Source organism: Mandrillus leucophaeus, unplaced genomic scaffold, assembly GCF_000951045.1.
Source record: "Mandrillus leucophaeus isolate KB7577 unplaced genomic scaffold, Mleu.le_1.0 Scaffold747, whole genome shotgun sequence".
Taxonomy (NCBI): domain Eukaryota; kingdom Metazoa; phylum Chordata; class Mammalia; order Primates; family Cercopithecidae; genus Mandrillus; species Mandrillus leucophaeus.
This window is the reverse complement of record NW_012108108.1, coordinates 719,096-738,390: the sequence shown is the minus strand read 5'-3', so window position 1 is coordinate 738,390 and position 19,295 is coordinate 719,096. Positions and strand designations below refer to the sequence as shown.

At 40.3% G+C, this 19,295-nt stretch overlaps 1 protein-coding gene across 1 annotated transcript in view; it reads left to right on the top strand.

Annotated features, from left to right (window-relative positions):
• The window catches only part of TLK2 (tousled-like kinase 2), a 152,083-nt gene that overhangs the window by 101,261 nt on the left and 31,527 nt on the right, over positions 1-19,295 (top strand). The window contains exons 11-16 of the mRNA XM_011966130.1: positions 1,146-1,302; positions 2,281-2,345; positions 4,599-4,665; positions 6,341-6,438; positions 7,984-8,065; positions 14,597-14,688. Of these exons, the coding sequence (XP_011821520.1) occupies positions 1,146-1,302; positions 2,281-2,345; positions 4,599-4,665; positions 6,341-6,438; positions 7,984-8,065; positions 14,597-14,688 (561 nt within the window). The remainder of the gene's footprint in view (positions 1-1,145; positions 1,303-2,280; positions 2,346-4,598; positions 4,666-6,340; positions 6,439-7,983; positions 8,066-14,596; positions 14,689-19,295) is intronic.

Below are 19,295 nucleotides of genomic sequence, written 5' to 3'. Positions count from 1 at the left end.
CAGCTATTAGGGAGGCTGAGGCACAAGAATCACTTGAACCTGGGAGATGGAGCTTGCAGTGAGCCAAGATTGTACCACTGCACTCCAGCCTGGGCAACAGAGTGAGACTCTGTCTCAAAAAAAAGATTTTATTATTCCACAAAAATGAAGGTTGCTTCCACAAAAGAGAATGAGAGGAAAAGCACAGTAGAGGGAGAAGGAGAAGGGAGCTATCATTTGACTGTCAATTATGATGGGTGACTTAAAGACTAGCCTGTTAAATGGTTAATCTCCAATTTTGTTTATTTTTATATACCAAGTCTGTAAACCTTAATATCTGTTAGGTGGTAGGATACATGAGAGAAAGTGTTTTTTGTTTTTTTTTTAATGGAGTTTTTATTGGTCCCTAATTTGTAAACTAGTTAATCACAGAAAAATTTGACATCTTCTTAGGAAATACTCTAATGGTAATGGTGTTAGCTTAACTGCCGCTGTAAAATATGTTTTATGCTAATTCATTTTGTTCCCTATTCCCTAAGGAGTTCTTACTAGTTGAAGACTTTATTGTGCTTTCTCTGAATGTATTTGTCTTTTAAAAACTTAATTTAGGTGTCACTGTATCAGTGGGCGGGGTTGATGTGTAGAGTAGTAATGGCTCCCTTAGACTAGAATAAAGGATAGATCTTAAAAGAAAATCTCGTTTACTTTCTTTAGCATCCTACAAACTTGGTATCTTTTCACACAAAACGGAGAAGCTTTCATCCAAAGAAAAATAAAAAAGAACTTGGAACATTTTACAACTTTTAAAATACAATTTTTACTTTTAATGGGTTCAGATCAGAGAATTGTTTTCTTAGCTGTTAAAAAGGAATCAGAAAATTGTTCCTTTTGAATCAGAAAATAAGGTCACAATAGAAATTTGATACGTTCCTTCCTGCCCACTCTGAAAATAGTAATAACTAGTGTCTTAAAGCACAGACTCATTCCCAGAAAACATCTATCACCGATTATTTGGCCCTTCCAATCTGAAGTTAAAATCAGATCTCTTCTTGACTTAAAGGGGCTTATTTTTTCTGAAATTGGATACACAAATGACAAATTATGTGCGTTCCATAGCTGTGGTAAAACTTTTGACCCTCTTTGTGCAACATCTTTTATATTTCTAGGCAACAGGAAAGGATAAATTCACAGAGGGAAGAGATAGAAAGACAACGGAAAATGTTAGCAAAGCGGAAACCTCCTGCCATGGGTCAGGCCCCCCCTGCAACCAATGAGCAGAAACAGCGGAAAAGCAAGACCAATGGAGCTGAAAATGAAACGTATGTTCTTTATTGACGTGAACGCTGAGACACCACACCACACCCCCAAATACAAACGTCCTGTTGATTGCCACCGGCAATAGTTGTAAATTCTGGAGTTCACTCAGGTTTAAACCTTCTTTTCAGTTACATTAATGGATTTGCTCAACTCGTATAAATGCCATATAAAATTAATTGATTTTCTTAAAGCTGCTCTTTATTTAGGGCATTTTGAATGAGAGGGAAAAGTAATGTCACTTGACATCATGTCTTTTGGCCACTCCTGGTTAACAAATAAGACATCATTGTACTGAAATGATATTATTGCTTACATGTGGCTCCAGGTTGTGGTATACTAGTCGTCTTATGGGAGTTACCTGGCTGCTATTTCAAACAGAAGAATGCTCTTTACTGGTCAAAAGAGCACTTCGTTAATAGTCGCAAACTTAGGATAAGCGCCCCGAAAACCTGTTATGTTAGAAAAGGATATTGTCCCAATAAGCCACAACTTGATCTCATCAGAATTGTTTCCTGTTCTGGGAATATAAGGAAAACACCAGTATCTTAAACTGCAGTATAGTCATCTTTTTCTTTGTCACTCAACAATATTTACATAGCTACCATGTATAGGAGTAGAAAATTCTAAGCACAAATGTCTGCCTTCTCCATTCATTTCTTCCTTTCTCTTTAACTGAAAGTAAGTTTCATATCCAAAGATAGCTTCAAAGAAAATGTATGTCATATAACTTATCAACTAATATGTCATTTGTTTTATGTTTTCATATTAGTTCACAAAAACAACACATAATCCACTTCAGGTATAATAATACTTGTATTACATTATTGTTAAAAGTCTGTGGCATCCTAGAAATGCATCTTCTTTCATTCTACTGAGAAACATGGCTTAACACCAATCCTCACCCCATACGTATCTGATGTTTTGGGAAGTCTTGTCCTTGATATTCGTTTAGTAAGTCTGTGTTAAATGCTTATTTTATGCTAGGCCCCTTCTGGGAATACAGAGCTAAAGGATACAGCCCCAGCCTTAGGAGCCCACAATTTACTTAGGTGAGATGAACAGACGAATAAACTAATACTTACATTAAGTATAGCGATAAAAATGTGCGTAATGAACTTGGAAAACATCTTCACTCATATAACTCCAAATAGTTTTTTTTTTTTTTTTTTTTAAAGACGAAGTCTCACTCTGTCACCCAGGCCAGAGTGCAGTGGTGCTATCTCGGCTCACTGCAACCTCCGTGTTCCGGGTTCAAATGATTCTCCTGCCTCAGCCTCCTGAGTAGCTGGGACTACAGGCGTGCGTCACCATGCCCAGCTAGTTTTTGTATTTTTAGTAGAGATGGAGTTTCTCCATGTTGGCCAGGCTGGTCTCGAACTCCTGACCTCAAATGATCCACCCACCTCGGCCTCCCAAAGTGCTGGGATTACAAGCACGAGCTACTGAACCCAGCTCAAATGTTATAAAACATTTTCCCCTTGATTTTAAAGACTAGTCAAGTGCAATAATCAGAATGAGAAGAGGGGAAGAGTATAGAGTCTTAAATATAAAGTATTTTCCTTTCAGCAAGTCCGAGTAGGGGCTCAGATTTGAAAGATTGTCCAGGCTAATTAATCTGACCAAGGTTTTCTTTCATGATTCCTGTGTTTATTTTGTGAAGGGACTTTCCCTCTAGTATTATTTGAAAATTATTTAATGCTAATGCACAAAACCATTCGCTTAGGAGTGCTAAAGAAGGCATAGGTTGTTTCTTTGCCACAGAACAATAATTAGAATTCTATCTAGGCTAGTAATGTGTAAGCAGTTGCCATCTGGAGTCCTGTGTAAAATCCAATCCAGAAGGCTTTCAGTCCAGTTTTTAATTATAGTATCTGTGAATTGGCTCTTACTTTGACCAGAAGCCAGAAGTAGGCCTCTGGAGTCTTGGAGTGAGTCATATTACCCTTCCTTGGCCCTGAACCTGTTTCAGACAGAGAATTCTTAGCCATCATTTTTTATTTATCTGTTTTTTGCTGGTGTGGAATGGAGTAGTAGATACAAGTATTTCTACATCTGTAAAGAGATAGCCCTAGTAGGTGAGTTTCTTCTTCTTTCTATTTTTTCTTGAGTTAGACCTCAAAGGCTCTGTTCTGGTTGATAGGATAGATATTTCCTCTTTCTTCTGCTATTTAGAATATATCTAAACAGTGGTATCTAAAAATGTTAAATATCTGTATATGCTTCTAGAATGCGAAAAAGGTAGAGATGGAAGAAAAAAATAATTCTCACTTGTTCATCTTTTTTTATTTTCTTTCTTTCTTTTTTCTTTTTTTAAGAGACAGAGTCTTGCTCTGTTTCTCGCGGTAGAGTGCAGTGACATGATTATAGCACGCTATAGCCTCAACCTCCTGGGCTCAAGCAATCCTTCCATCTCAGCCTCCTGAGTAGCTGGGACTACAGGCATGTGTCGCCATGCCCAACTTCTTTCTTCTTTTTTTCACAGAGACGGAGTGTTGCTTTGTTGCCCAGGCTAGTCTCAAACTCCTGGCTCCAAGTCCTTCCCCCTCAGCCTCCCAGAGTACTGGGATTACAGTGAGCCACCCAGCCTGGCCACTTGTTCATTCTTGAGATATAAGGATGCTGTTGGAGTAGGTGGAACATGAAACACGTGAATACCCATCAAGTCAGCCCTTTGAGAGTTGATTTAAATAGCATTTTCAATATTCTGTGTACATTGTCATGTAAGCCGCAACGCTTTCTTAGATAGGTATTATCACTTGCTGCATTTCAGGAAACTGAGTTAAGAGGTTAAAGTTGCTTGCCCAAGGTCACATCGCCAGCGGCTTAGTAGTGCTTTAAACCCTAGTCCTCAGACTCCAAATCCTAGACTCTAATTTGCTGCTATATCTTTCTCTTTGTTATTACACTATCAAGGTTTAAGTGTTAACAAGAATAATAAAATCCATTGGCTTATTGTTATGCCCTCTAAAAGATTTTTAGACAATTTTTGGCTCTCTCTGAATGAATTTTCATCTGAGTAATATATGGGACAAAACTCACTTCAAAAATAATATAAAAATATGGCTCACTTATTTTTTTTTTTATGTTTTGCAAATTAGACTTTTGGCTTTGAAGTTCTTCCCTCACATATCTGGTAAATCACAGAAGTTTTCTCTTGTCAGAGGACTACAAGATAACCTGTCTTTCAGTCATTTTAACTGAGACTGAAACTGCATATGTCTTATAGTATATTTGAGCATTTCTCTTTAAATAAGCAAACTATGATTTCTAGTAGTTTACTGAAACTTACCACTGTTTTTCAGGTTAACATTAGCAGAATACCATGAACAAGAAGAAATCTTCAAACTCAGATTAGGTCATCTTAAAAAGGTAAGTGTAATGAGAAAATCTCCCTGGAGAAATGTGATACCTAGTTTACATTTGGGGTTGAAGCTCTCTGGTCATAGTAGCTGCACATAGCAGCAGAAAGCTTGAGTGACTGCTTTCATGTCATGTCTTGTAGCCTAATGGTAGAACTCATATTTTTCCATTTTCTTTTCTTTTTTTTTTTTTTTTGCGATGGAGTCTTACTCTGTCTCCCAGGCTGGAGTGCAGTGGCACGATCCTGGCTCACTGCAACCTCCACCTCCTGGGCTCAAGCGATTCTCGTGCCTCAGCCTCCCAAGTAGCTGGGATTACAGGCATATGCCACCACACTCAGCTCATTTTTGTATTTTCAGTAGAGACGAGGTCTCACCATGTTGGCTAGGCTGGTCTCGAACTCCTGACCTCAAGTAATCTGCCTGCCTCAGCCTTCCAAAGTGCTGGGATTACAGGTTACAGGTGTGAGCCACCATGCCTGGCCTATCTTTCCATTTTCAAGTCAATTCCAGCAACCCAATAAGAGTGGTTTTTTTTCCCCAGTGATCTGTGAGCAGATAATTCTGTATGCATCATAAGGCTTCCCAAGTGGTTATCTTTGGAGTAAAATTTTAATATATAATAAGAGCAGATGATTTTGAAATTGACGTGAAGATTTTAAATCATATTTTAAATCACGTAGCAGCTCTTATTCCTTGCCTAAACTAGCTCAAAAGAGAAAGTCTTACGCCAAATCTTATTCAAACACAAAGGCACATAATATAGAATTTGTTATTGATGATATTCACTGAGATATCTTAGATGTAGATTGCTCAGCTCTTAAAATTCAGAAGCCCATACATTGGTCAATGCTGTTTATGGGTGATAATGGTCAGTAAGGATTTACTGAACTGCTTTTGGTATGTGTGCTTTTATTTTTTATTTCACATATTAGTTTTCATGCTGTTTTCCCACTGGGTTCTCAGAGCTTATTAAATAAGTAGAACTTGCTGGGCATGGTGGCTCACACCTGTAATCCCAGCACTTTGGGAGGCTGAGGTGGGTGGATCACCTGAGGTGAGGAGTTCGAGACCAGCCTGCCCAGCATAGTGAAACCCCATCTCTACTAAAAATACAAAAAATTAGCTGGGTATGGTGGCGTGTGCCTGTAATCCCAACTACTCGGGAGGCTGAGGCAGGAGAATCGCTTGCACCTGGGAGGCAGAGGTTGCAGTGAGCCGGGATCGCGCCACTGCACTCCAGCCTGGGCGACAACAGTGAAACTCTGTCTCAAAAAATAAAACATAAAAATAAGTAGAACTTAAGGCACCAAGTGTAATCCACACTTAAAGACGAGAACTGGATAGATAACCTGATTTTTGTAAAAAATGTTTCCATGTCTGTGTATATATGCACAAAACATTCCTGGAAACTTGTGTAAGAAACTTAATAGTGGTTACATCTCAGGAGTGGGCATGGAGAGGAGGGAGGAAGAGGGTAGAGAACTTTTACTTTTCTCACTGAACTCCTCTGTATGGTTTGAATTTTATTATTTTCTATGGGCTAATTTTTATGATTAAAATTCTTATCGCTTAAAAAGAAATCTTTCAATGCAAAGCACCTTCCTCTAGCCTTTCATAAGATAAATGTCTGCTATTGTTTTTGAAATAAGATCCCTGTGCTATTTCTTTCCTTTTCGCTTTAGGAGGAAGCAGAGATCCAGGCAGAGCTGGAGAGGCTAGAAAGGGTTAGAAATCTACATATCAGGGAACTAAAAAGGATACATAATGAAGATAATTCACAGTAAGCTACTTGGGGGTACATTGGGTTGGAGATTGCTAAGCATTTTATGTTATGAATTGAATGGTCTAGAATAATGTGTTTGCTTAATGTAAGTTACATAAATGATTCCATAGTGTATTTAGCTCTTTTGTAGCATCTAATACAATTTTGTAAACAAAATTATGATTTGCCTTGGTTTAAATATACAGTTGTATTAAATTTATATATTAAGTACATATGTGTATACGTAGAGCATTTTTACATGAGTAGAGATTACTAAAACAATATGGCTTCGTAATTGTAAATGGTTGAGATATGTGGCATGTTCAGATTTCCCTACAGAGCCTTAAGAAAGGGAAGATGGGTCACCGTGTGGTGTTGTGGAAAGAGTATTGGGTTGAGATGACACTCAGTTTCTGAATGACCTTTAAGGGCCATTCAGGTGTTGACATTTTAAGTAAGACTCTTAAGTTCAGTACATTAATTGTAGATGAATTGAAACTGGGCAAAGTAGGTTGAAAGTAGAAAGCGGCTTTTATAAGTAATCTGTTTTTTCCCCATTTTTTTTTGGACCCTGAAACATTTTTTCATAAAGCCACAGCTTGTGTATTTTTGTTTGGCTTATACGAGCTTTGGACCTTTCTTTCTGTTAAAGTGGCAGACAACAGCAGGTACCACTTTGTGAGAACTCTCTGTGTATCAGGCCTGGTCCTAAGTGCCCTTAGTGCTCTCATTTAATCCGCAGGATAACCCAGTCATCTTTAATACATCAATCAGAAAACAAGCTTAGAGAAAGTAAATTAACTTGACCAGGGACTCATAAATAATGTGACCAAAGAGTTAAACTTGGATCTTTTTCATCCAAACCACTGTGCAGTAATGTCTCTCCAAATAGGCATGCTACTTTCTTAGAATCCATGTAAAGTAATTTCAGAATTAATAGTCAGATTGTGTAAGATCAGGAACTAGGTACAAATATTTTTAAATTTGTTTTTGCCAGAATTTGTCATTTCTTTATCATATTACTAAGAAACTACCCAAGAGAATCTAATATAGGGAACACAGTTATATCTGTCTTAAAGAGAGAATAATGAATGCACATAGAACATGTGACTCACTTTATAATCAAATCTGTTTTTAAGGAAATAGCAAGTGTCTTGGAATTTTACTGTATGTATTTTTGAAATGGTGAGAACATGTGGCCCTTGAACAGTTTGGAGGAGCCAAATAGCACAATTTAAAAATCTCTGGTCTACTCTAATCTACCCTCCCTCATTGTATAGCAGGACAGAAAAAAGCAGGAGGAGCAAGAAAGGTCTAGTGTAGCTACTCTGAGACCAGCACCCAAGTCCTGTGGCTCTGCAGCTAGTGCTGTTCATTGTAATTACACTGCCTCTTTGAACTGGGTAGCTTTATACTCAGTATTTGCCATGTTGGTGTTGATTGTCAAACTACCAACAGTAGCTATAATTGTATGTATAATGTGTTAGATATTCTGGGAATTTGGCAAGCGTGGAAGACTGTAGTCCATGATCTCAGGGTGTTCCATGTTTCCTGTTTCCACAGATTTAAAGATCATCCAACGCTAAATGACAGATATTTGTTGTTACATCTTTTGGGTAGAGGAGGTTTCAGTGAAGTTTACAAGGTAAGTATAAGGAACTGGATACAAAGACTGGGAGTTAAATTATCGGCTCTTACCAACTTGGAGAACATTAAAAATACTGATAATTATAGGTTGGTATCCATTGGTTGAAATTCAAAAACTTTAAAAACCTGTGTCTTTGGGAAAACAGCTTTTAACCCTAAGTGACCAAGCAGAATACAGTATTGTCATTTTCAAGTTTGAAAAATAAATAATTATAAATTTAAAAAACAAGAAGGAAGTATACTGGGTGGTGGAATTATGATGATTTTTATTCTGGTTCTGTACTTTCTGCCTCATATTTGTTAGAAAAGAGTATGTGCTATCTTTATTTCTTGTACAGAATAGATGTGTCAAACCTATTTCCAATAAGAATAGATTTTTTAAAATTGGAAAACCAGCTTTTTGTTTTAGAAGTGTTCTAATATCATTTACTAGCACTGGAAGTCTGAAAGAGGGTTCTGGCTTAGAGTGCTTCAGTTGGGCCAGCGAAGTACAGGCTGCTGAGCCTCCAGGTTGATTTTTACCAAATGAGGGATTCAGTATGTTTTAAATATAGCTACAGATCCATAACGTGGATTTAATTTTTCTACATGTTTCTGGCACCTGTCTGTAAAGTATAGAATTGTTTATTAAGTAGTCTTTGTTGCACAGCTGTACCTTTCAGATGTACAGCTTTAACTGTTAGGATTTATGTTATGCCCGTATGAATTTATATATGGGAAATCTTTTTAGTAAAATAGTTTTCATTGCAAATAAAAATGTTAAAACTAGTTCTGCCGTTTTCTTTCTAATTTTTTTTAAATTGCGGTTTTATTTATTTATTTATTTTAGAGACAGGGTCTTGCTCTGTTGCCCAGGCTGGAGTGAGGTAACACGATCATAGTTCATTGCAGCCTCAGACTGCTGGGCACAAGCAAGCCTCCTGCCTCAACCTCTTGAGTAGCTGGGACCACAGGCCCAGTGCACTAATTTTTAAATATTTTGTAGAGATAGGGTCTTGCTACATTGCCCAGGCAGGTCTCAACTTAGGGGCTCAAGCAGTCCTCCTGCCTTGGCGTCCCAGGGTGCTGAGATTACAGGTGTGAGCCACTGCACCCCACTGTGATTTTACTAAGTATATGTTTCAGTGGTATTAAGGACTTTTACAGTGTGTGCAACTGACATCACTACATCACTGTTCATCTCCAGAACTGTATTACGATTAGTGCACTACCGTACTGGTTTTGATATTCTAGTGCCTTTTTTTTTTTTGGAGACATTGTCTCACTCTGACACCCAGGCTAGAGTGCAGCAGTGCAGTCTCGGCTCACTGCAACCTCCCACTCCAGAGCTCAAGTGTCCTCCCATCTCAGCCTCCCAAAGTGCTGGGGTTACAGGCATGAGCCACTGCACCTGGCTTCTAGTATCTTATTTGTATTTTTTAATCTGTGCTTATAAGTATGATTGGCCCATAGTCACCTTTTGTATGCAAGCAGCTTTGTCAAAATTTGATGTCATAATTATCCTAGCTCGTTAGATAGAGTTGTGAAGTCTCTTTTTTCCATGCTCTGGAACCCTTTTCATCACTTGGGAATTGTTGGCTCCTTAGAGTTGACTCATAAAAACTTCTCGGGCAGACCAGACTCAGCAGCTCATGTCTATAATCCCAGCACTCTGGGAGCCGAGGCGGGAGGATCACTTGAGCCCAGGAGTTTGAAACCAGCCTGGGCAACATAGCAAGACCATGCCTCTACAAAGAAAGAAAAGAAAAATCACCTGGGAGATGTTGAGTTAGTGGAAAACATTTGGCTGTCTTTTCAGTTTCTTCTACAACTATTGATATATTCAGATTTTCTCTCTCTTAAGTCAGTTTTGGTAATTTAATTTTTCTAGGAAATCTATTTCGTTTATATATTTTCTCTTTTTTAATAGAGACAGGGTTTCACTGTGCTGTCTAAGCTGGTCTCAAACTTCTAGCCTGAAGTGATCTTCACCCCTCAGTCTTCCAAGTGCTGGGATTACCGCCACCATGCTTGGCCTAGAGTTTTAAAAAATATTTTCCACTGGCTGGGCACGGTGGCTCATGCCTGTAATCCCAGCACTTTGGGAGGCCAAGACAGGTGGATCATGAGGTCAGGAGATCAAGACCATCCTGGCTAACACGGTGAAACCCCGTCTCTACTAAAAATACAAAAAATTAGCCGGGCGTGGTGGCAGGCACCTGTAGTCCCAGCTACTTGGGAGGCTGAGGCAGGAGAATGGCATGAACCCGGGAGGCAGAGCTTACAGGGAGCCTAGATCCGGCCACTGCATTCCAGCCTGGGCGACAGAGCGAGACTCATCTCAAAAAAAAAAAAAGATAGATATTCCACATCCTAGTTACTTCTCTGTTCTTGTAAAATTTTTATTTTTGTGTTTCTTGATTGATAGGCTAGAGATTAGTCAGTGTTGTTATTATTTTTTCCTAAGAATCAACTTTTTTGTTGATGAAATCTGCTACTTTGTTAGTTTTCAATTTCATTAATGTCTGCTTTCATTCTTTCTGCTTTCTTCATTTTTATTTATGTTCATTCTTAATTCTTAGTTTATTTTCTTTGTAATTTTTTATCATAAAAAGATAGATATAAAATTTACCATCTTAACCATTTTTAAGTGTATAGTTCAGTAAAGTACATTCACGTTTTTGTGAAATAGATCTCAAACTTTTTTTCATCTTCCAAAACTGAAACTCTGTAGCCATTAACCAACTTTCCTTTCCCCCTCCTCCTCATCCTTGGAACCATTTTACATTCTGTTACTCTGAATTTGACTATGTTTAGATTTCTTACAGAAGTGGAATCATGTTACATCTTTTCATAATCAGCTTATTTTACCTAGCATAATGTCCTCAAGGTTCATCTATGCTATAGCATGTAACAGGATTGGCTTCCTTTTTAAGGTCACTTAATATTTTATTGTATGTACCACATTTTGTTTATCCTCCTCTGTTGATGGACACTTGGGTTGCTTCCATCTCTTACCTATTGTATATAGTGCTGTTGTTTTTGTTTTTGGTTTGTTTGTTTGTTTTGAGACAGTCTTGCTCTGTCGCCCAGGCTGGAGTGCAGTGGTGCAGTCTTGGCTCACTGCAACCTCCGTCTCCTGGGTTCAAGTGATTTTCCTGCCTCAGCCTCCCCCAGTAGCTGGGATTACAAGTGTGTACCACCATGCCACCTAATTTTTTTGTATTTTTAGTAGAGGTGGGATTTCACTGTGTTGGCCAGGCCAGTCTCGAACTCCTGATCTTAAGTGATCCGCTCACCTCTGCCTCCCAAAGTGCTGGGATTATAGGCATGAGCCACCGCGCCCAGCCTGTAGTTCTGTTTTGAATTTGGGTGTCCAAATATCTCTATGAGACTCTGCTTTCAATTCTTTTGGATATATACCTAGAAGTGTATGTAATTTTGAAACATCAAAATTGGTTCTTGGTGCCTCCTGGTTACTTTTAGTAATTTCATCATCGTATTTTTTCCTAATGTATTTCTTCAAACATTTTATTTCTTTTTCTCTTGAGACGGAGTCTCACTCTATCGTCCAGGCTGCAGTGCAATGGCGTGATCTTGGCTCACTGCTGCAACCTCTGCCTCCCAGGTTCAAGTGATTCTCCTGCTTCAGCCTCCCGAGTAGCTGGGATTATAGGCACCCGCCACCACACCTGGATAATTTTTGTATTTTTTTAGTAGAGATGGGGTTTTACTATATTGGCTAGGATGGTCTCAAATTCCTGACCTCGTGATCTGCCCTCCTTAGCCTCCCAAAGTGCTGGGATTACAGATGTGAGCCACCATGCTCAGCCCCACACATTTTATTTCTGAGATCTAAATACTTCTTGCAGTGATGTGTGCATTTAGTTTTTCTTTCGCTGTTCTCCACTCTCGTTCTCCACTCTCCAAAATCCTTTCTTAAGTCAGTGGTAGGTCACAGTGTCTTGGATTTAGAAGTACAGTGTAGTTAGAGAAAATTATGCTTGAAATAGCATTGGTACTCTTACAAATTGGGTGGTATTTACTGTTTTTAAAAAATTATTTGAAATGATTTTCTGGTGTGAAGCCATGATGGTATTCATGATTGTGGATGGACTGAAGATTCTGTAAGAAAAAAGTTCAAAAGTTTCCGTTTTTGGCCGGGCATGGCCTCTACTGCCTCTAACCCAATAACGGGTTATTTTCTCCAGGAGGCAGGCAGTGTGTGTCCCTAGAATTTCAAAAGTGGCAGGATGTTTGATGTTTGAAGTTTGTAAAGTGTCAACTGAAGGACAAGAGACAACCTAAGGGAGATGGGTCCCAGATGGTAATAGATGGTGTCCAGAAAGAGAATGGATGGGAAATGATACTGAATACCAATACTTTGAGAGGCCAAGGTGGGAAGATTACTTGAGGCCAGGAGTTCAAAACCAGCCTGGCAAACACATTGAGGACTTGTCTAGATAAAAAAATTAAAAATATTGCCAGGCGCGGTGGCTCAAGCCTGTAATCCCAGCACTTTGGGAGGCCGAGACGGGCGGATCACGAGGTCAGGAGATCGAGACCATCCTGGCTGACACAGTGAAACCCTGTCTCTACTAAAAAATACAAAAACTTAGCCGGGCGAGGTGGCGGGCGCCTGTAGTCCCAGCTACTCGGGAGGCTGAGGCAGGAGAATGGCGTAAACCCAGGAGGTGGAGCTTGCAGTGAGCTGAGATCCGGCCACTGTACTCCAGCCTGGGCGACAGAGCGAGACTCCGTCTCAAAAATAAATAAAATAAAATAAAAAATATTGCAGTTTTTGTGAAGTAAGATATGTCTGAAGTGAGTGGTTTTTATACTTTAAACATACTGGTTTTAATTTGGTATAAATGATGGAAGTTTCTCTATAAGCAGCTCTCTCTACATGCAGTGCTTACCTAGAGAAACTTACGTTTAGAAATATCTGTAAAGTAGTGATCACCCTATTTATGGACTGTTTTCTGCACTTGTTGCCTTCATGTATTTGTATATTTGTGGAAATTAGCAGATGGGTGATAACAGTGTTGAAACTGAAATGGTAAGCTTTTAATCTGAACTTTACAAGCTAAGAAAAATTATTCTAAAGGAGCTATGCAATAAATTCTTTTTTTTTTTTTTTTTTTTTTTTTTTTTTTGAGACGGAGTCTCGCTCTGTCGCCCAGGCTGGAGTGCAGTGGCCGGATCTCAGCTCACTGCAAGTTCCGCCTCCCGGGTTCACGCCATTCTCCTGCCTCAGCCTCCCGAGTAGCTGGAACTACAGGCGCCCGCCACATCGCCCGGCTAGTTTTTTGTATTTTTTTTTTAGTAGAGACGGGGTTTCACCATGTTAGCCAGGATGGTCTCGATCTCCTGACCTCGTGATCCGCCCGTCTCGGCCTCCCAAAGTGCTGGGATTACAGGCTTGAGCCACCGCGCCCGGCCAAATTCTTTTGTTTGGAGGGAAATCTTCAATTCAATTGAAAGATTACTTTATCAAATAATGATTTACACCCAGCTTCCTCAAAACTCCATGTTACCTTTTTCACTGTGCTATAGCAAGCACTACCTAGCTGATGCAGGACTTGCCAGCAGTGGTGGCCTTTGGGGAAAGCCGGTTCCTACCTCTGGACAGTGCTGGAGAAGTGACTTGGTGTCACTAACTTCATCCATTGTTGGAATTAAAAACTACTTTTCGGCCCGGTGCAGTGGCTCACACCTGTAATCCCAGCACTTTGGGAGGCCGAGGCTGGCAGATCACCTGAGGGCTGGAGACCAGCCTGACCAACATGGTGAAAGTACAAAAATTAGCCAGGTTTGATGGTGCGTGCCTGTAATCCCAGTTACTCAGGAGGCTGAGGTAGAAGAATCACTTGAACCCGAGAGACAGGTTGCAGTGAGCTGAGATTGCACCGTTGCACTCCAGCCTGGGCGACAGAGCGAGACTCTGTCTCAAAAACAACAACAACAACAAAACCACTTTTTATTTGCCCAGCAGATAGAGATGGGACTAAAGGCAGGGCTGTTTTTTGGTCTTGTTTCTCTTTTTATTTTAATAAACAATATGCCAAATTACAGGGTTATTTTGTAAATAATCATGCCAAAGAAGTATATTGTGAGGGGTTATTTTCTCCAGGAGGCAGACAGTGTGTGTCCCTAGGATTTCAAAAGTGGCAGGATGTTTGAAGTTTGTAAAGTCCCAGTGTCAACTGAAGGACAAGAGCAACCTAAGAGAGACGGGTCCCAGACGGGGAGTAGATGGTGTCCAGAAAGAGCATGGTTGGGAAATGATTCTGAAGGCAGGGGCTATCTTTTTGTTTGTGGTGTTGGCCTGGTTTTATGTTCTAAACCCCTTGGTGCCAGTGTGTCTGGAGACTTCTAAATTATCTAATCACAAGTTTCAAGAAGATGGTTGCAAGACTGATACAAGTATGTGATATATTTAATAATGTATTTTGGACTTTGATTATGTTATATGTTAAAGGCTCACATCAGTTGCCTGTAATTCTTCTTAACATTTGCCCAGTGTATAATTTATTCTCTTTCTTTATAGGCATTTGATCTAACAGAGCAAAGATACGTAGCTGTGAAAATTCACCAGTTAAATAAAAACTGGAGAGATGAGAAAAAGGAGAATTACCACAAGTAAGTGATACTTGAGTGTCTGACTTTTTAAAATTAAATAATACCTGTAGTTTGAGCATTATGCTACAAGCTTTACATGCATTGTTGTTGGTTTTGTTTTATGTAATCTTCATAACTGCTCTAAGATAATAAATGTATTCTCAGTATTACAATGAGGAAACTGATGCTTACAGAATTGGAGTAACAGGAAGTGGCTGAGCTAGTATTTAAATCCAGATTTTCCTTAATCTAAAGCCCCAGTACCCTTAACCTTCCTTTCCTTTGTGGCTAGAAATAGCTGTAGTAAATAAAGCCTTCGAAATCATTGTTGCTGGCTGGGCATGGTGGCTTACGCCTGTAATCCCAGCTCTTTGGGAGGCTGAGGCAGTCTAATCACGAGGTCAGGAGATCGAGACCATCCTAGCTAACACAGTGAAACCCCGTCTCTACTAAAAATACAAAAAATTAGCTGGGCGTGGTGGTGGGCGCCTGTAGTCCCAGCTACTCAGGAGACTGAGGCAAGAGAATGGCGTGAACCCGGGAGGCAGAGCTTGCAGTGAGCTGAGATCTCGCCACTGTACTCCAGCCTAGGTGACAGAGCGAGTATGAGACTCCATCTCAAAAAAAAAAAAAAAAAGAAATCATGGTTGCTTGTCTGTAGAAACTAGACCCTAGGGAGCTGCTGGTGGGTTCTTTCTGCTACTCCAGTCATTTCCTTCTGGAAGAGACTGGGGGCACCTGGTGTGTCTTCGTGGCACCTGTTTGACTTGTTCAGCCTCTCTGTGCTATGTTCTCCTCCCTGTCGCAGTTTGCCCATCTCAAAGTTCTCGGTCTTCAGGGTCCCACTTTCTGTGCTTGCTTCTCTATAGAATAGTACTAGTGGCAGTCTTCATCTGTACTTGGGGTGGGGCATGGGGAGAGGGGGCTTCTTTAAAATGAATTGTTCTTATTTGCACAGCTGTGAATTGCTTTGATCCACTAATGTCAGGTTTTGCCTATGTCCCCCCAAGCTCCTGAACATTGGAGTTCATGGCTCATTTGCTTTAGAGGCTATGCAGACTTAATTTGCTATTAGGTTCCCCACTGGGCTTAGTTTTGTTTCCTTGCTGTTGGTACAAGTATTGAATCAGACAAGTCCTGCCCCTGAAAGGCGGGGACGGGCTTTTTTGATAAACACCTCATTTCTATAAAGGCAGTCTTGTTTTTTTGTTTTGTTTTGTTTTTTGTTTTTGTTTTTGTTTTAATAAATAATAATTTGGAAGGGAAAAAACAGTGGTCTTTGAAGTAGCCCTTTAGTTGGCTTCTAGCCTGGTCCGAGGCAACTCTTGCTCTATACCTCTTGTTCATCAGGAACCCAGAAGTTCTTCCTGTTCCAGACAGATGGGCAGTGGGGCTCAGCACTAGAGAAGAGAAGGTTCCTGCTACATTAAGAGCAACAGGGCTTAGCAGAGGGAGAAGGGATGACCTGTGGCACCCTGCGTGTTTTTCTTAGGTGACAGGCAGCTGCAGTCCAGATGCTCCTGAGAGGCAGTTACATTATTATAAGAACATTCCAGTCACTTGACATGTAGGGATGGGTGGCACGCAGTAGTGAGGGGGCCAGGAGCACTTCAGAGAAGGAAAGCGCATGTTGTTCTGACCAGTTATAAATGAGCAATACCCCTACTGTGTTGAGACCCTAAGAATGCCTAAGGGTGTTAGACCAGCACATGCTTCTCTTTAAAAATGCCCTCTAGGGACCAACCTTGGTCAACCTCGAGAACATAGTTCCTGTGCTGAGACTTGTATGTATTTTGCCTGGTCTGAGTATCCAGGTTTCTGGCTGACCTTGCAGAGAACTCTAGTGTTGGATACCACAGCAACTGCAGATGGGTGTTCTGCTCATCTAGCCTTTTGAAACAGTGAGGAGTGGAAGCCGGGCCTTGTCCCTCCTTCAAACAGTTGGCAAGCACTCTGAGTCCTGGCGGGTATGGATTGGATGTCAGAGAGCACGTGAAGGGGATGGTCTTATTTGTCTTAAGTTCTTTGCCATTCAAGTTCCAGGCTGGCGTTGGTGCCTTCCTACTCTGTTTTCTCATCAGAGAGGGGATCATGGTGTTTGAGCTCATCTGAGGAGGGGGCATTTCCCATTTGGCGGACACCCTGGGGAGAGGTTGTGTGAGTTCTCGTGGCCTCCATTCTTGCTTTGGGGGGGTGGGGGGAGTTCTTTTTTTTTTCCCCCAATCAGGAAGCAGCACTGAGGGGACAATTCTTAAGTATCTCCACCTTTCTTTTGAAAGAATTGGCTTTCTAAGTGATATGAAATCATAGTCATATATTTCAGGCTATAGAAAATGGTGAATTGACAAAATGTCATTAACTGCTTTGAACTAAAAGGAGACTTACATCAAGCACATAACAGACATTGATGAGTGCTTTAAAAAATCAGTATTAAGGCCGGGCGCGGTGGCTCAAGCCTGTAATCCCAGCACTTTGGGAGGCCGAGACGGATCACGAGGTCAGGAGATCGAGACCATCCTGGCTAACACGGTGAAACTCCGTCTCTACTAAAAAATACAAAAAACTAGCCAGGCGAGGTGGCGGGCGCCTGTGGTCCCAGCTACTCGGGAGGCTGAGGCAGGAGAATGGCGTGAACCCGGGAGGCGGAGCTTGCAGTGAGCTGAGATCCGGCCACTGCACTCCAGCCTGGGCGACAGAGCGAGACTCAGTCTCAAAAAAAAAAAAAAAAAAAATCAGTATTAAACTAAAAAGTAGTATACTTCAGTGTTGTGACATTGTAAAATATGAAAATGCTATAACCCTGCTAGTAAGGTCTGTTAATTGCTTTTCCATTCATGGGGATGACTTCCCAGTCCCATCTGGAATCAAGACATTTATTCTGATAAAAAAGAAGGCAAATTTCAAAAGAAAATAAAAGATGTTTGTTTTGTTGTATTTTGAATTTCGTTCTGTCACTTCATTCCTCTCCTCCTCCTACCATAAACAAAAAGTAAACTGATTGTATTTTACTTTTACATTATAAAAACACAAATTTTATTTAAAAAATTTATTTTAAAAATTTAGTATTACTGAACTGCTTAAACTCCCTCAAATAACATATTAAAAATTCTACAGTAGGAAAAATTTCATGTAGAATTATTTGCAGAAGTAATTTGTATTGGAGTTAGTATGCTTTTGTATGATACTCTATTCTAATTTTTTAAACATAAAAGCAAGCATTTTGAAAAATCTAAATATATATCAACTTATAAGAGAGTAAAAGACATTTTGGTGGATGCGTTTCTTCCAGTTTCTCATTAAAGTCTCTGTGTTTGTAGTACATGGATCACTTGGATTATAAGTTGAAAGTTGAACACGGCTCAGTCATCGCCTTGCTGATGAAGTAAGAGATGCAGGTTTAGAGCTGGGCACAGGTTCAGCAACACACTTCAAATTCCGTTAATTGGCGAGGACTTTGAATGACATTTTGATTCTTAAATTTTTGCCGCCTCTTGTTTACTCTGTTTTCTGTACCTCAAAAAGAGAAATTGGTTTCTGCTCTAAAATGCACAAAATCAAGAAGTTAAAAGGGTCGAGCGCTATACATTTATAGCATGCTAGAGTGAAAAATAACTTAAAACAGTGATCTGTTTAGTCCCTAGATTTTTAAACTTTTTGTTTGTTTGTTTTTTGTTTTTTTGAGACAGAGTCTCATCTGTCGCCCAGACTGGAGTGCAGTGGCGCGATCTCCGCTCACTGCAAGCTCTGCCTCCCGGGTTCACGCCATTCTCCTGCCTCAGCCTCCCGAGTGGCTGGGACTACATGTGCCTGCCACCACGCCCGGCTAACTTTTTTGTATTTTTAGTAGAGACAGAGTTTCACTGTGTTAGCCAGGATGCTCTTGATCTCCTGACCTCGTGATCCACCAGCCTCGGCCTCCCAAAGTGCTAGGATTACAAGCCTGAGCCACTGTGTCTTTGTCTCAGAAACAAAGACAGCAGCACCCTTATTTTATCAAATGCAATATTACAAGGAATGTAATTTAAAATGCAAGTGTGCTGGCAGAAAGGGGACTGATGATTCTGTGACTCTGCAGTTGCAGAAGCTCCATGTAGGAGATTATTTGGACATAGCGATTACCCCTCTTAATCAGGTGCTACCTCCTTCAGGGCACATGAGATCATATTAAATTCTTTTTTTTGAGATGGGGTCTCACCGTGTTGCCCAGGCCGGTCTTGAACTCCTGGGCTCAAGCAGTCTTCCCAGTTCAGCCTGTCAAAGTGCTGGGATTACAGGTATGAGCCACCACACCCAACAAGATTGTATTAAATTCTCTTTACTATTTCTTGAATGTATTTTTTAGTCAGTTTTGTAAAACAAAAATGTACATACTTTTTCCTCTCCTGCTTATTGCCCCTAAGCCTTTAAATTCTAAACAAATTGTAATGCATCCTATTTAGGAGCTAGATTTGGTGATGTGTATGATTACTAATAGAAAATCTGGGCTGGGGCCGGGCGCAGTGGCTCAAGCCTGTAATCCCAGCACTTTGGGAGGCCAAGGCAGGCGGATCACAAGGTCAGGAGTTTGAGACCAGCCTGACCAATATGGTGAAACGCCGCCTCTACTAAAAATACAAAAATTAGCCAGG